The sequence below is a fragment of the Camelus bactrianus genome, chromosome 19 (genome assembly GCF_048773025.1).
Source record: "Camelus bactrianus isolate YW-2024 breed Bactrian camel chromosome 19, ASM4877302v1, whole genome shotgun sequence".
NCBI classification, from domain to species: domain Eukaryota; kingdom Metazoa; phylum Chordata; class Mammalia; order Artiodactyla; family Camelidae; genus Camelus; species Camelus bactrianus.
In genome coordinates, this window is record NC_133557.1 from 8222759 (window position 1) to 8243842 (window position 21084).

The window sequence follows — 21084 nt, forward strand, 5'->3', positions numbered from 1 at the left end:
GCCCGGGGAGCACTGATGGGAATGTCTGTCCCGCGCCTGTGGTTTTCAGTCCACCCCTATGAGCAGACTGGGTTGCAGGGTGTCCTTTGAGGCTGTAGCCCGGGCTTCCCTTTCACAGGACCCAGGATTTGGGACTGTGACCTGGGCGTACCACCTGAGAGGGAGGGGCCACAAAAGCACCTGGATTGGGTGCTCTGTCAGCCTGTCCTTATCTGACACTTTTCTTCCTGCATTTCAAGCCTCAGCTGCTCCAGCTTGGGTCCTCTGAGCCTCCCCCTCAGGGTAGGGCCACCCAGAGCCACTTAAGAAGGGGCTGCGGGCTGTCTTGTAGCCAGAGGGGAGGAACCCTGTGGTTGTTGGCAGAGTGTGGGTCAGGCTGTCCTGATCCTCCTGAAGCAAAGACTCAAGGACGAAGAGCGGCCAGAAGGGAGGTCAGGCAAAGGGACTGCTATCTATGGGTGAGGCACCCTCCAGGCTCATCCTCCCTCCTAATTCACAGCCCGTTTATTAGGGAGGAACTGGAGGTCAGAGAGGAGAAAATGCTCATGGTGCCTGTGTTTCTCCCGAGGCTGTTTACAAGTTTAGCATTTCCCTGTGCTGCCCACAAGGGTCAGGCTTGGTGTCTGTCTGGGTTCTAGGATTTCCACAGGCGGTCACAGGGCAGTCCAGGTGATCACTGTCATGGCAGCCCCCACTCACACCAGGACTAGAAGCAGAGGACATCTGAAGATGAGGATGTAAGGCAGACACCTGTTTTGGAGAGCAATTCAGCGCTGTCTACAAAGACTGAAGAAACCCACACCTCTGAACCAGCAGTTTCACTTCCTGAAGTCTGTCTTAGGGAAACGTGAACATGTGCACGAGGACACATACGTAAGGAGCACATTTGCAATAGCAAAAAAGTGGAAACAGCCTATCTCCATGCGGAGAAATGGGTAAATTGTGGTTTATTCATACAGTTGATGAAAGAAAACTTTCCCATATTGAGGTGCGTGAAAGTCATTCTGCCTTATGCATGAGCTAACTTGAATTTGATGCTAATTAGATCAGCCTGTTTGTGGCCCATCAAACACACATTGTACATATGTTTTGGTTATTAAAGAAAAGGGTGCATTGACCAGAAGTAAAGAAAGTCCACGTTAAAAATAAAGATTAAATGCCTTCCTTCCTAGGACGCCGGTGTTGGTCCTCCTTTGATGGAAAGATTCCCTTCCCAGGTGTCGAGGCCCTACTGACTTGCTGTGTGAATGCTGGTCTTTTTTTTTTTTTTTGAAACCTTGAAGGAATATATCCCTGATTTGTTTAATGTTCTTTGTTCTGATAAGATATAAAACTTTTGAAAATGTGCTTCTCTGGAGCAGTTCCACTATCTCAGGGGGGTTCTCAGCCTGTGAGAGGGTCAGCGATGAACGCACCAAATGTTCAGCGCACAGGGTGCTCCGTGCAGAAGTCCCGCGGGCCCAGCTAGGGACAGGCTGCATCAGGCCCCAGCTTTCTCAGGGACTCAGGGGTCTGATATTTCTAGTGGACGTTTCTCATTCTCTGTTTATTTAATTAATTTTATTTTTTTGAGGGGGGAGGTAATTAGGTTTATTTATTTATTTTAATGGAGGTACTGGGGATTGAACTCAGGACCTCGTGCATGCTACGCATGCGCTCTACTGCTGAGCTGTACCCTCCCCAACCACCTCATTCTTCAGGCCCCACCTTCTGTGTGCTCCCTGACAGACTTGCAGCAGCCAGTATCTTCACCCCATACCTGATGCTTCCCCTCCACAGAAACCATTTGTCCCAAACTGCCAGGGAATTAACCGATGCCTCTCCCCTTCCATGTCTCCCAGCAGCATTCAACCAGTGACTGATGGGAGCTGGTCTGCACATGCTCTGGATCCCTCACCCTTGAGCGGGATAACTCAGAGGTACGCTGTTTCCCAGAATTCCCAGCGGGATTAACGTCATCCCAGGAGTAGGAATGCCCCTTCCTGTCCCTTCTCTGTCTCACTTCCCTATTCCAACTCCCTCCCGCCTCCCCTCTAATAAACTACTTGCATTTAAATCTTTGTTTTAGGATTTGCTTCTGGGAAATCCAAATTAAGAGGGCGAGAAAGAAGGACCTGCCAAGGAATTCTCAACTGCAAGCGGAGGGTTCCATGAGGCAGGGCCATGTAAGAGCCTGGCTAACTTACAACATCAGGAGGATGGCTGGAATGATCAGGCCTGGGTTGGCGAGGAAAGCAAAGATCTTGCCCAGGAAGGTTGGGAAATCGTTTTCGATTGTCTCTTGGATGACATCATACATTCTGTTTTTCCCACTGGAAAGAGGAGAGGATACATTACAGCCTGCTCGGAGCTCCTATGGTATAAACAGCTGTGTTGGTGCCCCCGTGGGTCCAAGCTACCACCCACCACTGCTCTCCTGGAAGAACCCGAGCTCTGCTCCACAGGGACTGCAAGTAAGAAACGCCCTATAAGGGGCTGCCCTTTTGGCTCAGGTTTATAGCTGCCCCAGGCTGCCATCCTCTGTGCCTCACAACCTCTCAAACTACATTCGTCTCCTGTGCCTGGCACCTCCCTCAGCAAGATGGAAGTGGGTTTTCTCCCACACTCTCGTGGGAGAAAATTGCCTGTGATGTAGCTCGGGGACCAACGTGGAGCTTCCTCCGGGCCCCCGGGCATGGAGACCACTCTCCAGAGACTGATGTGATGGATGCTCGCATGATGACTCAAAAGTGCCTACAATTTGTCTTCAGATTAGAATTCCAGGAGATGGGATTGCCTAGGAGAGGCTCCTGGACAGTTCCCAACAGTAATTTTGATTTTCTGTGAATACTTAAGAACTATTATGCAGACTGCTACATGCCTGCCCAGACTGCTGGCTGCTGCTGGCTTTGGTTGGTAGTTTGGGTACCAAGACCTGGATTTTGTGGTTTGAAATTCCTGATTTAAATTCTCATTCCTCCATTTATTAGTTGTGGAACACTGTGGACAATTTATGTACTCACTTTCTGCCTGTATTCATACCCTCGCTTTTCCCACTAGAGCTGTACTGTCCTATTAAAATTCAATTCAATTCAATTCAGTTCAGTTCAATTCAGTTTCTCAGTTTCACATTTCAAGTGCTCAAGTCATATGACTAATAGCTACTGTATTTGAGGTGCAGATATGGATTTTCCCCCTCATATAGAAAGTTCTGTTGGATAGTGCTGTAGAGAGGTTTGATATCTTTGGGCAAGATACTGAAGATTTTTCAGCCCTGGTTTCCTCATCTGTATAACATAGCACAATAATAATCTAGTATAATATGGTATTATGAGTGTAATAATAGCTTTTGCCTCCAAAGATTGTTTAGAGGACACAGACATGAATTCATATAAAACATCGAGTAAGGGGCTGTCAAGTTATAAGTGCCCTCTAAAATGTTGCATCTAGAAGCTTCACTTTTCTCTTATGTAAACTGTCAATCAGGGCTTGGCAAAAAATGGCCCGTGGACCAAATTCAGCTTGCTACCTGTTTTCATATGGCCTGTGGGCTAAGAATGGTTTTTACATTTTTAAATGGTTGGAAAAATATCAAAAGAAGAAGGATATTTTGTGACATAAAAACTGAAATATGAAATTCAAACTTCAGTGTCTGTAAATAAAGTTTTATTGGAACACGGCCACACTCACTTATTTACATATTGTGTGTGGTTGTTTTTGTGCTACAATTTGAGCAGAGATGAGCAGCTGGGGTAGAGAACATCGGTGGCCATCTCAGTGCTTAGCACTGTCACCCAGCACACTACAAATTGCAGTGATGCAGTTATAACAGGACAGCATTTCAAGTGCCATGCATATAGCCATATTGTAACATTTAATTTATTATTTATTACCAGTGCATACTCGCTATGTAAAAATGAGAAAAGACAAGTGGATTTCAAACGTGACGATTTTAAGTCACAATAGAGTGTGGATTGTCTTCTCACTGAATTATGCTGCATTCAATGATGGATGCATTTTCAGTGCCTACTGAACAAATGAGCACATTGGTGGCTCAAAATAATACAGATTTATTCTCTTCCAGTTCTGGAGGCCAGAAAGTCTGAAATGGTCTCACTGGGCTGATGCCAAAGTGTTGGCAGGGCTGCTCTCTTTTCAGAGAGCGGCTCTAGGGAGGACTCTGTTTTCCTTTCCTTTTTTCAGCTTCTAGAGCTTTGTTCTTTGCATTCCTTGGCTCACGGCCCCTTCCTCCATCTTCAAAGCTAGCAGAATAGAAACGTCGAACATCTCTCTCTGCTTCCATGGTCACACCACTTACTGCTCCTCTCTAGTGAAATCTCCCTTTGCCTCACTCTTATAAGGATTAGTGCCCTTCTGGGAATCCAGACAATTCCCATCTCAAGATCCTTAATCACATAAGCAAAGGCTGTTTTGCTACATAAGGTAACACATTCCAGGGATTAGGACCTGGACTTTTTAAAAGCCATTATTCAATCCACTACACTCTACTCTCTGGCCTCCAAAGATTCGTACTCATTCACCTGTAAAATACTTTCACCACCATCCCTACATCCCCCAAAGTCTCAACCCATTACAGCACCAACTCAGAGTCCAAAATCTCATCTCAATATCATCAGGTCAAAAGTCCCAAACCTCATCATCTGAATCAGGTATGGAGGAGAATCTGCGGGTGATCCATTTGGGGGCAAAATTCCTCTCTATCTGAGGAGCTGTGAAACTAGAAAATAATTACTTGCTCCCAAAATTTAATTGTGGGTCAGCCATAGGATAACAGTTATAGATATTCCAATTCCAAAAGGGAGGAAATGGAAGGAAGAAAGGAATAACCAGTTCCCAGCAATTTTAAAATCCAATCAGCCAAATTCTATTAGATTTCAAAGGCCTGAGAATAACCCTCTATGCTCTTGGGTCCATCCTCTGTGCCTGAAGCTCTGCCCTCCAGGCCCAAGATTCTGGCCTCAGAGTCATCCTTCCTTTGTTTTGAAGAGTAGCACATGTTTTAACTGAAAAGATTTTTATCAACCTGTTTACTGCTCATCGAATATTTGGAGTCCAACGGCTCGCCTTCATTTTGTCTCTTCTCTGCCCCTTTCAGTCCAGGCTGTGTTCCTGCTCATATAACTTTCTCAGATACCTGGTGGGTCTTCTATGTATGTCATGGGAACTCAGTCCACTACACAAGAGAGTCCTACACAGATCTTTCCTGGATAATTCCATCTCAGTTTCTGGCTTCTGCTGGGATGGTTGAGAGGATCAAGTTACATGTTTAAAAGAACCCTCTGCGTGATTGAATATTTAGATCTCTTGATCCTTCAGAAGCACTAGCAGAAGGTTGTCCAGCCTCCCCCTTGGCTTTCTCACTTGAGCAAATTAATGAAGCTTGGGAAATTTCAGGTGTGTACAGACTATGGTTATTCATTGTCTTTCTCATCAGTAAATGATTTGCAGAAAATATCTGAATCTACCAGGTGCAATTGAATCAACAGTGTCAACAGTAAACTTCATTTGCTCTCATAACTTAATCATTTCCATATCTGTGAATTTTTAAAATCAGAAATAGAAACCAAATATCCTGCCTTGCTCTACTGCATAGCAGTTCAATGGCTTAGTGGTAATAAGGCTTTATTGCAACCTTTTTTTCCTATGGTGGTAGATGGGTTGCCACTTCTGGCACAGTCATGGATCCAGGCAGCAAAAGTGGCAATCTGGGCAGGACAACTGATTTTTGATGATGGGGAACAGTAACTTTGAACCTCCATTATGTGAACTATCACCTGCCCTGCCCCAAAGAATTCCATTCTTCTCATTGGTAGACCTGCATTACTAAAAGTCGTACTCATCATCATATCTTGAATTTTGCCATTAAAAGTAAAAACTTTGTGGGTACTTGTTTCTCTCTTGTTATAGAAGTACCTACATAATATGCTTGATTTTGCCTCGTCATTTCCAGAGTCTTAAAATATGTACTGTCAGCCTCTGAAAGAAAAAATGAGCTGATTCCTGGTGTAGATAATGCTTCCCACCTCCCAGCCTTGTTGAGTACCAGCTACCCCAAGCTTGGACAGGGCTCAAGCTTAACCAACTCCGATGTATGCCTTATATGGATTCACACCATCCTCTAAGGACTTTACAGACAACAGCACACCAAATCCTCACAACAACCCGTGAAGCAGGCACTGCCGTCATTTCCATCTCACAGGCTGTGAAGCTGAGGGGGAAGGAACTAAGTAACTGGCTCAGGATGCCCCAGCTGGCAAATGACAGAGCCAGCTGAAGAGACGATGCTCTAAATCAGGGGGTTGGCAGTTTTTCTCTGCAAAGATTGTAGGCTTTGTGAGCCAGATGGTCTCTGTTGGAACTGCTCAATTCTGCTGTTGCAGCGAGACAGCAGCCATAGATTATATGGAAGCAAACGAGTGAGGCTGTGTTCCAATAAAACTTTATTTACAAAAACAGGTGGTGGCCTGGATTTGGTCCATTAACTCCTACTTTTAACTCTATGCTATGCAATGCTGACCATCTCATTCACTTATGTTGCCTGCCTGGATCTGGTCCAAACCCTAAATTCCTTCCTGTGAAGGTGAATTTCCATGAGGTGGAGGGTCTGGTTCGAGCATGACCATAAACCAGGTGTTTCTCTTAGATGCTGGGTATAAAGCAGGGAGAAAGAAAGAAAGAAGAAAAAAATCACACCTGGATGGAACTTATAGCCTGGTGAGGGAGACAGACAACAAATAAGATAAAAAAGTAAAAATAATGATATGCTAGATGTTGATAGAGAAATGTAATAAACAGAAATTATGAAAAGAAGTGTGTGTGTGTGCATGCGTGTGTGCGTGCGTGCATGCGTGCATGCATGTGTGTGTGTGTGTGATTTCAGTGAGGGTCTCCAGGGAAGTCCTCACTGAAAAGGTGGCCTTGGAGTAAAGATCTGAAGTGAGAGGGCAGCTGTGAAAATATCTGAGGGATGAACGTTCTAGCTGTTGGTGGGTTTTGATCAGCAGAGTGACCCGAAGGAGGGGGCAGCCAGATTTCCCCCTGAGATGCACCTTCCCGTCCCTTCCTCTGCTCCCTGGGTGTGGGCTGTCAGGGCCTCTCAGGAAGGTGATGGAGCAAGGATGGGGTGGGTGGTGAGGGCCAGATACGGCACAGGCCTACTCACTGCCCTAGACGGTTGGTGGTTCAGGCAAGGGAGCACTGGTGTTTGTACCCAGGCCCCAGCCCTCCAAGGCTTGCTCAGGAAGAATCCAGAAGAGGCTTCAGCCACTTCTGCTGTGTGCTTGCCCCTCAGCTTGTTGCCCAGGCCTCCTATGGTCTTCTGCTCTGGATCCAGCCCCCCTCTCCTTCTGCCTGGACCCTCGTTCAGCCCCATCACACTCTGCTGTGAGCTCTCCTGCTAATGACTCTTCTGAGCTCTGCCGGCGCTTGCTGTGGGCCACCAGCCATAGGGCTCTAGGTCAGTCCCTTACAAACTGAGAAGCGCCAGGTCAGCATTTCCCACAGAGTGTTGATCCCCGTAGTAGGCGGGGTAGGGATTGGAGAGAGGTAGGCGAGGCCGTGGGGCGCACAGTTTATGGAGGTGCTGCCCTCGGGGTTGTGTGGGTGCAGGTGGGCCCCTCCCTCGCCCCACCCTCCTCCAGGCCTGGGATGGTGTTCCGTGAAGAAAGGGTCTGTGGTCAGTAGGGATGGAGGCACTGGCCTGCACACAGTATCTTCCTGCACATTTCCTCCCAGCCTTTAATAAAGGAGTGTGCATTGTATATTTCTAAGTGAGGAAGTGGCGGAGCAAAGGGGCAGCATGTCCCAAACTCTTGAACGATGGAATCCCTTTTGAGGCAGAGGAGAAAGGGCTTTGTTTTCAGAGGGTGTCCATTTGGAAAGAGAGCAGTAGATGCACCTTGTTTCTCCACCTACCTCTTTACATACTTATTTATCTCTTTATATAATTTCCAATCTAGCCTCTGAAGCTAGTCCACTTACACCTTGAAGCCGCAGTGCTGGCGAGTGCTCTGTAGAGCGTGGGGACCCTGTCAGCAGTCTTAATAGCTGCTCCACATTTGAATGGCACTTGTAAATGTATGGTCATTTCACCTTCAGAACCCCCCGTTACTGATCCTACGGCAATAAACCAGGGCAGTAGATGATCCATATGTTGAAAGGTTAGAGCTGCGCTGTCCCATATGGTAGCCATTAGCCACCTCTGGTTATTTAAATTAAAATTCATTACATGAAATAAAATTAGAAATTCAGTTTCTTGGTCCTTATTTCAAGTGCTCACCTGCCACATGCGACTCACGGCTACCATATTGGAGAGCACACACATGGAACATTTCCAGCCTGCAGAAAACTCTATTGAATAGCCTTAAGGATTCGTCCAGAGCCCCATGGCCTTTTACAGGCTGATGTGACACCAGGACTGGAATTCCAAGCCTGGGATCTCTGAACAGGCTGCCCCCGGTGGGTGGAGGGAGCCACTCCCCTGCAACCAAGAATGCTGTGTACCTGAATGGCCCACAGTCAAAGGAGGGCGGGAGGGACATGATGGTGTAGGCCACGGGCAGGAGGCTGAGGAAGAGCACCAGCAGCAGGAGGCCCATGTAGAAGTTGTTGGACCGGGAGGCTTTGAACACGCGTTCGTGGGGGACGTTGCTGCTCATCACCGCCCAGCACTGGAAGTACATGGAGGTCAGCAGGCGCAGCACGTTGATGCCCACCAGGCCCGGGGCGTAGAAGGAACCCATCCTGGAAGGGCAGAGACCGCACGCCTGGTTGGCCCGACAGCGGAAGAGGCCAGGGAAGGATGGAGGAAGGAAGTGGGATTGATGGGTTAGGGGCACAAGGCCTTGCTGCTTTCTCTGTAGGTCCCAAGGGAAGGGGCCTCGCATTTAACCAGGACATTTATCGCTAAGCCATAGGCATCCAGTCCTCAGGATGGGGAGACACTCAGAGCATTACTGGCTTAGGTTCTGGCCAGGATTTTACCACTGCCCCCTACCAGCCATCGAGCTAATCACATGGCCTCCTGTCTGGTTCTCTGTGGTCTCTAGAGAACAGCATTGCTGCTCAGAAAAGGATTTGAAGTCCTTAAATTAAAAGAATTGAACCTTGGCTTGTAATGAGCCCTTGAAAGCCTTTGGCTGAAGTTGTGCAGCCTCCTCTCACTCCCTTCTCAGAGGGAGGCTCCTCAGTTCCTTTATCTCCTCCCTCTCGCCTTCTTTTTTCTCCCTTCCTCCTTCTTCTTTTCCTTCCCACCTCTTTCTCTCCTCCCTCCCTTTCTTTCCCTTCTGACTTTTTCCTTTTTTCCTTCTTCCTTCTCTCTCCCTACCTCTTCTCTTCCCTCTACATCCATGGTAGCAGATGGGTGGGCTGGACAAGGTCCAGGTTCTCATGGACCCCTGTCCTCTGTTTCTCAGGTGAAAGAAGGAGGCTCAGAGAGTCCAGATGGTTTGTCCAGCCTCTTCTTAGATGAAGCAAAGCCTGGGATTCCAGCTTTTTGACTCCCCAGATGAGGTGATCCCCAGAGAAAACAGATAACTCACCAGATCATTCCTTGGTTGAAGATCAAACCAAGCACATTTCCACTAATATCAAACTCAGCATATGAGGGCTGGAGAGAAAGAGAGAGAGAGTTAGGTGGTGCCAGCTAGGCCCTTCTACCAGCCAGCTGGTCAAGACCCTCCCTCCCAAAGGGCCTGCTCTGATGACCAGAGATGTATCTTAGACTCAAGGTTCTATTTCTTTAACATGTTTTCAACTTTTGAAAAAAGACCTGAAGTTCTCAGACTTGAAACTTTTTTTAATGTCTTCCTTAATTAAAAAAGTGAGAATTTTTACCTTTTAGGCCCTGCAGGTTGATAGTGTATTCTTGGGAGGACCCTGACCCTCAAGAGAACATTTTATCAATGCTCTGATCAGAAATGTACCTTGAAACGATAATCAAGGAGTCAATCTAATAAATAACAAAATGCAAATACTTAAATGAGGAGTCAAGTGAAAAGAAAGCTTTAAAAACAAACAAAATAAATCACTCCACTAATTCCGCTTTTTCCTTCTCATCCTCCTCTAGTCTGAGAGGAGTTTACAAAAAGGAACGAGCACAGCCAGATTCAGATTTTCAGCCTGACTCTGACTTTCAGAGTTTTGGACATTTGCCTACTATTTGAAGGGACACAAGGTGTGTGAGCCCTGGGGAGTCTGGGGGCCTTCTGAGGCCAGCTTAATCGTGCTTCCCAATTTATCTTCTGGAAATGGAGATAAAGTGACAGAAATGAGAGAAGGAGGAATGCGAGGTCAGGAGAGAGGGAAGGAAGGTCCGTGAGCTGGGGTCAAAGGAGGAAACATGCAAAATCCAATACACGAGGGTTAAATCTTGGGAATTTAAAATTTGACATTTAAAAGTATTTTTAAAAACTTTTTATCTGCTGACTTTTTCATCCTATTTAGGAAAATCTTCCTCACGCCAAGATTATAAGTTTATTTATGTTTTCTTTTAGAAATTTATGATTTCATCTTTTGATATTTAAAACTTTGATTCTCCTGTGTTTAGGTGAAATGAGAGAGAGAGAGAGAAAGAGAATGGTAAACTTCCCTGAATGGTAAACCAGCTATCTCAACCCATTTGTTATATAATCCTGCTTTTGCCACTGGTTTGAAAGATTCCCTTTATTATAGACTAAATTTCCATATAGATTTTATCTATTTCTCGTATTCCTATTCTGTTCCATTGATAAGTTTGTCTGTTCCTTAATACCAGTTTTAATTATTATAGCTTCTTAATATGTTTTAATATAATGTCAGGTCTAGTCCCTTTCATTCTTAAAAAAATTTCCTGGCTATTTCCATATGCTTATTTCTTGAATGGATTTTATTATTTTGGGATCTTGTTGAAATTATAAATTAATTTGAGGGCAGTGACATCTTAGCAATGTCGTGCCTTCCTGTTAAAGATGGCATCTGCTTTGAGAATGAGGTTCTTTCCTCCTTGTTCTCAGATAAAATTATGAAGTTTTCCTTGCTGCTGAGAAGGAGTTGAGTAGGCTTGTGTGAAAACTGTGGCTGGTGACTAAAAGAAAAAAAATAGGATGGAAACTGGTACTGGAAGCCTTACCTGGGCCAGGCATGCAGCTGTGTGCACCAGGATGAGGACAACACAGGTAAACAGAATACGGAAATCACTTAAGGAGTAGGTCCCCACCCCAATATAAGTGACTACTGGGTGGGCGAGTGAGGTGGTGTGGAAGAGACAGGCACAGGACAGATGAGGCCAGAGACTCTGCCAGATCATAGAAGGCACCACAGAGAGGAAATGACCCCCATATAAATGAGCACTTTACCAGGCAGTTGTAGAAGAGGAGTGTCCTAGCTGGAGGGAGTAAGAGTCAAAAAGGTTTCTCAAAGCAACAACTGAAAGACAGCACCAATGGTTATTGCATTCTTGGTGTGTTCTAGGACTTCCTGAAACATTCATGTCCATATCTAGCCTCCCTAACTCTAGAATTTCATTAGAGCGTCAAAAATTAAGAACTATCACTTCCCTGGAGCTTGCACAGTGTGGACTTCCAAGACTAATGGTTTCGCCTTCCCTAATGAGGGCTGATGCTGCTTTGTCATTTCTCTACCACCCACCCGCTCAGCACTGAGGGGCGTGGTCCACCTTTCCCAAGGCCAAACACCTCCATTTCCCAGAGAAGAAGGTCATACTGTTAATTACATCAGGAAAAAGCAGGGTTTCCTCTAAAATGGCAAATGAGACACTTAAAGGAAAGACAGATTAAATACTTTACTTTTTCACAGAGTAGAAACTGATATTAAGCATCTAAAGAAATGCACAGAATGTATCTGACTATATCAGAGAGGGTGGCTGAAAGGCCTTCCTGCAGAACGTCTGTGAAATGGTGACCTACAAATCCAGCCTCCAGGTCCCAGCACCAGCAGTAGTTCATGAACCGGACAAAACAAGCCCGCAGGAAGTCCCCCAAAAGGATGGTGATGTACGTTACCAGCATGTCGGACACCGTCAGCCTCATGAATTCCTGCGAAGAGGAACACAGAGCAAGGGATGGTCAGGGTTTGATCAGGCCTGCTTCTCCCAACTGACTGCAGCTGGACAAGCTCTCCCCCACCCACCTGTATTCTTCTCCATGACCCTCTGATGGTGGTGGCAGAGTGGTGGTGCAGATAAAAGACCCCAGGCTTTGAAAAATGCTTCCTATAAGTCCCAGCTCTGCAAGTTGCTAATTGTATTGTTCTGGAATAGTCTCTGAACCTCTTTAAGTTGATAATCTCAACCTTGCAGGGTTATTTGGAAGTTTGGTGATTATGTATTCAAATTGCCTGGCAATTGGCAATACCCAGCATTTGGGAGTTATCAGCACTGTTGCACAGATCTAGGTTCTGAAGGCTGACTCCAGGTACTCCAGGTAAGACTGAATCTGCCCATTGTCCCTGTGGAAAACAGCTGGCTTTCTTCACCCTCTGCTACTTGGGCCTTTTTTTTTTTTGGTTCATAGAGAAAGTAATGTAGGTGTTCACAGAGGCACATAGAAGAAGGGCCAAAAGCAAAGGAACAAAGCTTTCTCTGCTTTGTAAAGTATGTATAATTTATTAATTTGGGGGGAAAAGTTGAAAAGATCTACCAGATAGCATCACAATCTTTAAGACATCTAATAGACTTGGAGTTCCTAGGGGGCACAGGGTCTGCTCTATTCATTAAAAACTTTTTTTAAATGGAGGTACTGGGGATTGAACCCAGGACCTCATGCATGCTAAGCATGTACTCTACCACTGAGCTATACTCCCCCACCCTCTGCTCTGTTCATTTGTGAATCCTACAAGATGATTAATAAATGTCAGCTGGATATATGGCTGCTGAGTTTTCAGGCTTATTCCTCAATAAGAATTCAGGTTAATTCATTTAAGACATGTCTCAGATCTGCCCTTCTGTGCAAGGCAATCCTCTGGGTGGAGGTGGTGATGGATTTGGGTGAGCAGGACAGAACACCTCAAACTCATTATTACCAGCAAACTCAAAAAGAAATAAGCTTCAATCAGTGATGGGGACAGGGATGGACATTCGGGGGGAAGGCAAGTGAGATGTCATCCAAAGATGTGAAGCAGGAAATGAGAAATTTTATAGCAGAATATTTCAAAAGAATCATGTAGGTAATGAACTCTCTTTTGCCTCCCAAAGAAGGTGGGCTTTCCTGACTTGAAGACTCTTTCTCTGTTACAGATTGTGATGGGTTTAGAAATGTGAGTTGCTCTGCACATTAAAGATGAGGAGGATTTGAAGAGAATGGGGGAATCCTGACTAGAGGAGACAAGAAGTGGTGAGTCTGAGCCCCCACAAAAGGAATTGGAGAGAAAAAGCCCCCGGGACCCCATGGGAAGGAGACCCTGAAGGAGGCAAGTATCTGCTGGAGGACTTGTAGGCAGTGTTTGATGGAGTGTCTGATGTAATCCACTCCTCCATTGTACTTCATTATCCTCAGTTAAAAATACTGTCGTCTAATGCTCTATCGGAGTGGATTCTTCAGGGGGAACCACAAAGAATAAACTCTGAATCTCATTGAGGTGGCAGATGGATAGAAACCCTGTGCAAAGAGACGACGCTGAGGAAGAGAAGGAGCTGGTCCCTGTGTTACCTGTAAATACTTCAGGTTTCCGCCTAGGAAACCAACACAAGCCACTGAAGCTCACACTGAGTAAGCTACAGGAACAGTAGTGAAAGTGGATAAGGGGAAAAGGTGGTTGTTCATTTTTGACATTCTAATGAAAACATTTAATTCTCTTTACAGAAAAATTTACTGATGTATATACACACAAAATCCTGTATCCAATTTTTAGGAGTATTTAGTCATGATTTCCAGGTGGAGAACCTCAGGCTTTCTGTGAAATCTGCAGTACAACTCTATTACATAAATCCAAGTGATGTGAGATCGTTAGAGGGAACATATAGAGAAATATGTAAGACACTGAAAAAAAAAAAAGGGAAATGTGAAAAGATGAGACTTTCCTAAGGAATACTGGCTTGACATTCTGGTGGCTTAAAAATAGAAATGTCTTGAATATGTGTAAGCACATTTGACTGTCCTTTATGATTGGATTACCGCATTCTGTTGATTCTTATTTTGTAGTTGGCTTTATTCCTTTGATAACTATGTAAGTTTAAAAAACTAAAGATCTAATATGTTCTTAGAAACAATAATTAGCACACACATGTAAACTAAAAAAATGTGCAGTATACTGTATATATGTATTTACATGCAATATAATGTGTATGTGCAGTCTGACTGTAATAACTCTACTTAATAAAACAGAAAAAGGAGAAAAAAAATAGAAATATCAAGGAAGGAATGACAAGGAAATGAGAAGAGGGATCACCCTTTCAGGAGAGCATAACTACACACAATGCCCACGGCTGTCTCCCAGCAAGAACCCCGGGGCACGTCTGCAGGGTGCAGGGGTGGCCGGGGGACACTCTCGTTCCAACCCGAGGCGTTGTAGTAGTGAAACAGGGTCCAGTGCGTGATGTTCTTTATTGTCTCTTCATTTGAAAGCTAGGATGGAAGACAGAGACTCGGAGTTGGAAGGAGCCAAAGAAGGTCCAACAGATTTCACAGGATCAATAACTAAAGCCAGCACATGCCACAACCCTCCCACCTGGCTCCCACCCTTCCCCTCAACAGTCTCTCCAGAAATGCCCTTCCCAGTCTTTCGATCCACAGAGGAGACAGGGGTCCCTGGCTGGAGTCCTCCGGTCTTCTTTCTTCTCTAAGTTATTATCTATCTATTCATTCATTCATCCATCCATCCATTCATCCATCCATCCATTCATCCATCCAATTATTCATTCTTCTGTTGAAATGAATTTTCTTCAGGGTCTGTTCTGGGTATATAAGGCAATGGTGACACAGGAGTGAATAGGAGGGACACAGGAGTGAATGGAACTTACCTTTGAAAGTTCACAGTCTGCTAAGTAACAGATGAACAGACAGCTACAGAAAAGAGCGATGGGAACTGTGGGAAATTTTCTCTGGGGACTATGGACATCCACATCAGATAATGGGGCCACAACAGACTTCCTGGAGGCAGGGACATCTGAGCCAAAACTGCACGAGGGTCTGTCAACTGGTCAAACAGTGGGAGAAGTGTGGAGAGAGAGACCAGAGAGAATTTTGCCCTGTGGAGGAAATGGGAGGCTCCAGAGAGTGGAGCCGTTTGCTAGGGTAGGAGGGAAGCCAGAGATGGAGGTGGAGGGTGGCCAGGGCCAGATCCAGTCACTTCCAAGCTTAGAACCTTCCAGTATCTTCCTGTTAACCTCAGGGAAAAGTTTGTGTGGCTCACAAATGAGGAGGGAGGCGTGGGGAAGAGGAGAACCAGCCTCCGGCCCCTCTCCCAGTTTCAGTGTTCACTTTTTCCCCTCAACTCAACTGTTCGGCTAACCTGAAGTTCCCTGTTTGCAGAAGCTGCTCCTTCTGCTTTTTCAGTGTCTGCTAAGATTGCCCACGGTGGGGTCTGCAGCCCTCCTGTGCACTGCCACACTGCCCCGGGCTGGCCCCCACTGAGGCACATGCCATAGCATGATGAGATGAACGAGTCCGTCTCCCGGCCCAGAGTGTGATCACCCTTGCAACAGGACTGCGTCTTGCTCTCTGATGTACCCCTGGGGCCTGAGTGGGTGCACTGTAACTGTCTGGTGACAGTGATGAAAGGTTAATGCAACCATGACTTATCATCTCAGTGGACACTTACTCCACTGGTAAACATTGACGACAGCTAAGAAACAATACGGGAAAGGCTGCAGATAAAATCTTAAGGGTACCCAATGAGATGTAGATGATGTGAAAAAAGACAACCTAAGGAAAAGAGAGTAAAGAACAGAAGCAAAACGTTAACCGTTGGGTCATACGGATCCGGCGATGATTTTTTTCCTTTTCCTTTTCTGACCTTTCCAAAATTTCTTTAATTCATGTACATTATACACAAGGAATGTATTATATTTTAAAAAGGAAATATGGTGGGCACTAGGAATTGGGGGGAAGTTTGTGGTCTTTACCTTGAGGTGGACGTCATCCATCAGGGCCAAGAGAAATGTGTAGAGGTTCCCAAGGAAGAGCGCAAAGATGCGTCCCAGCTGCCACTTCAGTCCAATGCGTGGGTGGTAATTCTCCAGAGCAGCAATGGTTTCAAACAGAGGGGGACAAAACATCCCAAGCAGGGACATCACAATTTCTACCTGAGAAATCAGGAAAGCTGCGGGGTTACATGTGCCGTAAGTATCACTTCCCCACCATCTCTGCACCCGCAGGGCCGGGCATCTCCATCTCCTTGTTGCCCCCTCCTCTGCCTCTGGAAATGCCCTAGGGTCACCGCAACTTGCTGTGTGACCCCGCCCAAGGCACCAACGTGCCCCCAGCAGTCAGCATATGTCCCACAGGTCATAATTGCTGTGCGACTGCTTGATGTCACGAGTGTTGCTATTTGCATTGATAAAAATAGCAAACTTTCTCTGAGAAGTAAATGAGGTAACACATGGAACAGTGCTCTGTGTTCTGCAAAAGTTGTGAGCTAGGTATGAGTCACCGTGGTAGCTCTCATCTCAGGAGCATGGAAGGCAGGAAACTCAGATCACAGAAAGGAACCAACAGTAGAGGGATGTGGTGCAGGGTGTGGCATTTGGAGCCAGCTCTCTGGGGTTGGGCCCCCAGCCCCATCACTTGCTGGCTTTGTAATTTGGGAAAAGTCATATAACTTCTCTGAGCCTCTTGTCTCTTCACGTGTAAAATGGTGACGGCAGTCCTTGTCGTGAAGTCAGAAGAGATAAGTCATATGCCTACTAGCCCAGACCTGGCAAGCACTACATTTTGGCTGACTCAGATAACTGAACTGTCAGCCACAGCAGAACGTTCTCTCTGCACCTAAAACTGCTCACCCAGTGGAGAGTGAGTCCTTGAACTGCTGATTAAACTGCAGGTCAGCCAACTCTTCCGGGCTGGTTCTGACTCCCCCACTCTCTCTCTCTCACTGACTGTTGGGATGGCTTCCCATCACCTTCGTGCCCCTTTACCTATTCATGCAGTTCTTCCTTCCCACCTGGAGAGCCATCTCAGCCCCACACCCACCACTGCCCTTCTTTCAGTTTATCTAAGGCTCAGCCTAATTCTCGCATTTGCCACAAAATCCCCGTCTCTGCAGCTCACGTGGACTTTTCCACCTGCCACACTTCTGTAACCCAAAACATCTTATTGGATCACATTATTCCTGCCTATTCCTCGATGTGCCAAAGTTTATTCTTGTCAATCCTGCTTCCTAAGGTGACTGCAATCCAGTTAAAGGCAGAATCCATCTTGGGCATCTTTTGTATCCCTCTCATAGCTTAGTGACTTGATGTTTTACAGTTAATTGTAAACAGCATGTAGCTTTTTATAAAATTCAATTTGGTTATTGTGGACTTTGAACTGTAGCTTTAATCCATTCACATTCATTATAAGCACTGATACATTTAGATTTAAATCTATCTGATTTTGTGTTTTATATTTGTCCTGCCGGTTCCACATTTCTTTTTCTATCGTTTCTTGCCTTATGTGGGGAGACAGATTCTTTCTCATTATTGGATTTATTTACCTCATGATTCTTTGGGTCAGTATTTTTTTCAGTATTTTTTTCTAGGTGGTTCTTCTGCTGGCCTCACCAGGATTCATTCATGTATCAGTGGTCAGCTGATGGGTGATGGCATCATTCATATGTCTGGTGGTTGATTTGCTAACACCTAGTGTGAGGAGGTAATTGGGCCGTCTGTCTCTCATCACTCAGGAGGCTAGCCAGGAATTGTTCACGTGGTGGAGGTCTCAGCTTCCCAAGAGAGCAAATTCTAAAACACGAGCATGTTTCAAGTCTGCTTGTATCAGGGTTGCTACTATTTCATTGGCTAAGGCAAGGGATGGGGAAACAGACTCCACCTCTTTGTGGGAGGAGCTAGAAAATCACATTGGAAAAAAAAAATGTGGAATGCAAGAACGGGGAGAATTTGTAGCATTTTTGCCAACTACTATAGATGTCAAATTCCCCAAAGAGATTTATAGATTCAATATAATTCTAATAAAACTGTAATGTGTTTTATTGTGGGTCTTGATGAGAGAACTCACTCTACAGATACCAGGACATGATGTAAATCCATAGTTTATCAATGTTTTATGAGTGCAGGAAAAGACAAACAGACCAATGGAATAGAAAAGGGAGCCCAGAATCACACCATGCACAACTAGACAACTGATTTATGACCCTGTGGAGCTCTGAGGAAAGGATCATCTTTTTAATAACTGGTGTTAAGACAACTGGCTATGTGTTTGACTGACATGCTAGTCAAATCCAGCTTTCCCCAGCTACAGAAGCCTAGTAACAGGTGACTCTTCAAGATGTTCATACTACTTGACTTGAAAGAGATGTCACTTTTTAAAATAAGTCCTATCGTCCAGAATTCAGTAATTCAGTTGACGGGCAGAAGTACCAGGGTCATTTCAGTATCGGCCAGCAGTGTTCCCTTCAGCAAACATGCCCTCCTTACCTCGTTCCTTTCGTACCAGCTGATGTTCTGCATTTTGGAGAACTCCTGGGATCGCTTCACCACAAAGTAAATGAGGTACCCACTTCCACACAAACAGCAGATGATGAGAAAGTTGGCCAGGACACGGAGAAATCTCGTCAGATGGACATTTTCTTCTTTGTTACTCTCTTGTTCGTCCACTATTGATTCCTTGATGTGTGAAAATGAGATGTGAATAATGACCAGCCAGGAGCCAACAGGAACCATCGTTGTTGGGTTCCTGAGATGACTACTTTCTATATTTCCAGAAATAAAACAATTCTGACGGGATGGCAATAGAGCACTGCTGCCCAATGGAGAATTAGTTCTTTTCTCCCACTTTTTTTTTTTTTTGGTTAAATTTATTCTTTGGAGTTTTTTGTAATTTAGGTAATTTTATTGTAAATAGAATTTTTTAAATTATTAGCTGCTAGTGTATAAAAATACAATAGACTTCTAAATATTAACCTTGTCTCCTGCATTAGTAAGTTTCTCATAGAAAGACCAATTAGTGTACGACAGAGCCAGGAAGGAAAACAAGGTCCTCTGGACACCAAAGTACCTGGAAGGAGACTTTTTCAATCAATTAATAGTCCATTAAAGTTCCGTTTCTACTAACACATCAGGCAGTTAATATACATTAGTGCTCACAGTTCTCAAGGGTTATGTATGTGTATTATCTTGGTTTTTAACAGACTCAGAGGAGAAGCCTTCTCCTTCCCAGATATTCAAAGTATTTCATAGATGTAATAGGGAGGAACAAACCTGACTCTATATGAGATCTGTTCCTTTAGCTCTAACCCTGTGCTCTGGTTCCGGTGCTTAGTTCTGCTGCTTCTGCACCTTTTATAAAAGAGCGTCGCCTAGAGCCTGAAACATACAGGATAGCCTATTCTCAAGGCTCCAAACTTTAAGGGTATAACACTCTCCCATTCATATAAAGATAAAAAGTTGTAGAATAGAAAATAGTATTTGTCTTCTTGGAGATTTGCAGGGACACCATGACCTGACCTACTGGAACAAAGAACAAAGTATTCTGACACCAAGAAATTTGCAACAACCAACCATACTCCCTTCCCTTTTTAGTATAAAAGAAGCCTGAATTCTGACTTGGAGAAGATGGTCCTCCAGGACATCAGTCCGCCATCTTCTCAGTCTGCCGGCTTTCCAAATAAAGTCGTTATTCCTTGTCCCAGCTCTCCCGATTTATTGGCCTGTCATGTGGCGAGCAGAATGAGTCTGGACTCGGTAACACAGGCATTGACCTTCTTTGTCTCTCTCTGGCAGTCCTGAAGGAAGGGTCAAAGCCCCTGTTGATCCCTGCCCTGCCCTTGGATGCTCTGCCAGAGGCTCCCCATGGCTGTGGGAAGGAGAAGAGGAGGAGGACCAAGGCAGCGCCCTGCTCCACCCATTGCCAAGCCCACAGACTCCGGGGCTCGTGAAACCCATGCAGTGACTTGCTGAGCCCAAGCCCTGTCCCTGGTAGGTGTACCCGCCTTCTGTAGCCTATGACTGGTATCGGTGGGCAGCGGCCCACTTCTCCCAGAAGGGCCAGGGGAGAGGAGTGGGAAGAAGACAAGACAACCAAGCACAACTGCGATGTAAATCTGACCCTTGCCAGGCCCTGGGGCGAGACTGATCAGCCGGAAGTACTGGACTGTCAAGAACTCTGAATGGTTTTACAGTCATGGTGGGTGTCATAGTAACCTTCATTAATCTGCTCACCTACAGGCTTGTTTTTGTTCTATATTCTTCAGGCCACCTCACATCTCTCTTATGAACAAAGTGATGAGATAATCAAGTGTGGAGTTTTACACTTAGTTGAGTCCTTCATTCTCACACCCCCAAGCCAGGGTTCTCAACTCTCTCTGGGTGTTCTAATCACTTGAGAGAGTTTTAAAAAAACCAATGCCAGGACCCCACCCTAGATCAATATGCCAAAATCTCTGCAGTGGGGCCCAGAAGATTTTTAAAGCTCCTCAGATCCTGCAAACATGTGTGAAGGTTGATAACGGCTGCCCCGAGTGAGTCCTTCCACTTCCCCCAGCATAAAGCAGTTCCACAAGGAAACAGGCTGGACCAGGTCCCAGCATCCATGATTCTCTGCCATATTAAGAAACAGATAGTGGGTACCAGCCATGAGCATTCTTCCTTGAAGGCTTGAGAGCTAGGCTCCCACTTTTGGTAAAGCTCTTACTACCATAACTGGGGATCTTACTTCCCACATCCCAGCAGGGAGAAGTCTCCCGATGACAAGAGGTACCCAAAGTTCCCCTGGGAGGTGGGAATGGCCCTGAGGTGGCTACCTTGAAACTGGTGGTGATGGAGGCATACTTGCTGTCGGCCGTCTCTGAATTCCCGATCAGGTAGTCCCAGCTGGTGAACATCTTGAAGCTGAATGTGAAGTTGTCATTCTCCCCCTCGCTCGTGCTGCCCTGGGTGTTGCTGGCCATCCTGCAGGGTGCACGCCACTGTGGTTATGTCTGCCCTGTTTCTGTGTC

At 45.5% G+C, this 21084-nt stretch overlaps 1 protein-coding gene across 1 annotated transcript in view; it reads right to left on the minus strand.

Moving 5' to 3' along the window:
• The window catches only part of TMC2 (transmembrane channel like 2), a 50550-nt gene that overhangs the window by 5098 nt on the left and 24368 nt on the right, over window positions 1-21084 (minus strand). Inside the window, exons 8-15 of the mRNA XM_074347033.1 lie at window positions 20890-21037; window positions 18566-18754; window positions 16058-16237; window positions 14409-14558; window positions 11904-12032; window positions 9540-9607; window positions 8503-8742; window positions 2187-2312 (exon numbers count right to left, since the gene is read on the minus strand). Of these exons, the coding sequence (XP_074203134.1) occupies window positions 2187-2312; window positions 8503-8742; window positions 9540-9607; window positions 11904-12032; window positions 14409-14558; window positions 16058-16237; window positions 18566-18754; window positions 20890-21037 (1230 nt within the window). The remainder of the gene's footprint in view (window positions 1-2186; window positions 2313-8502; window positions 8743-9539; window positions 9608-11903; window positions 12033-14408; window positions 14559-16057; window positions 16238-18565; window positions 18755-20889; window positions 21038-21084) is intronic.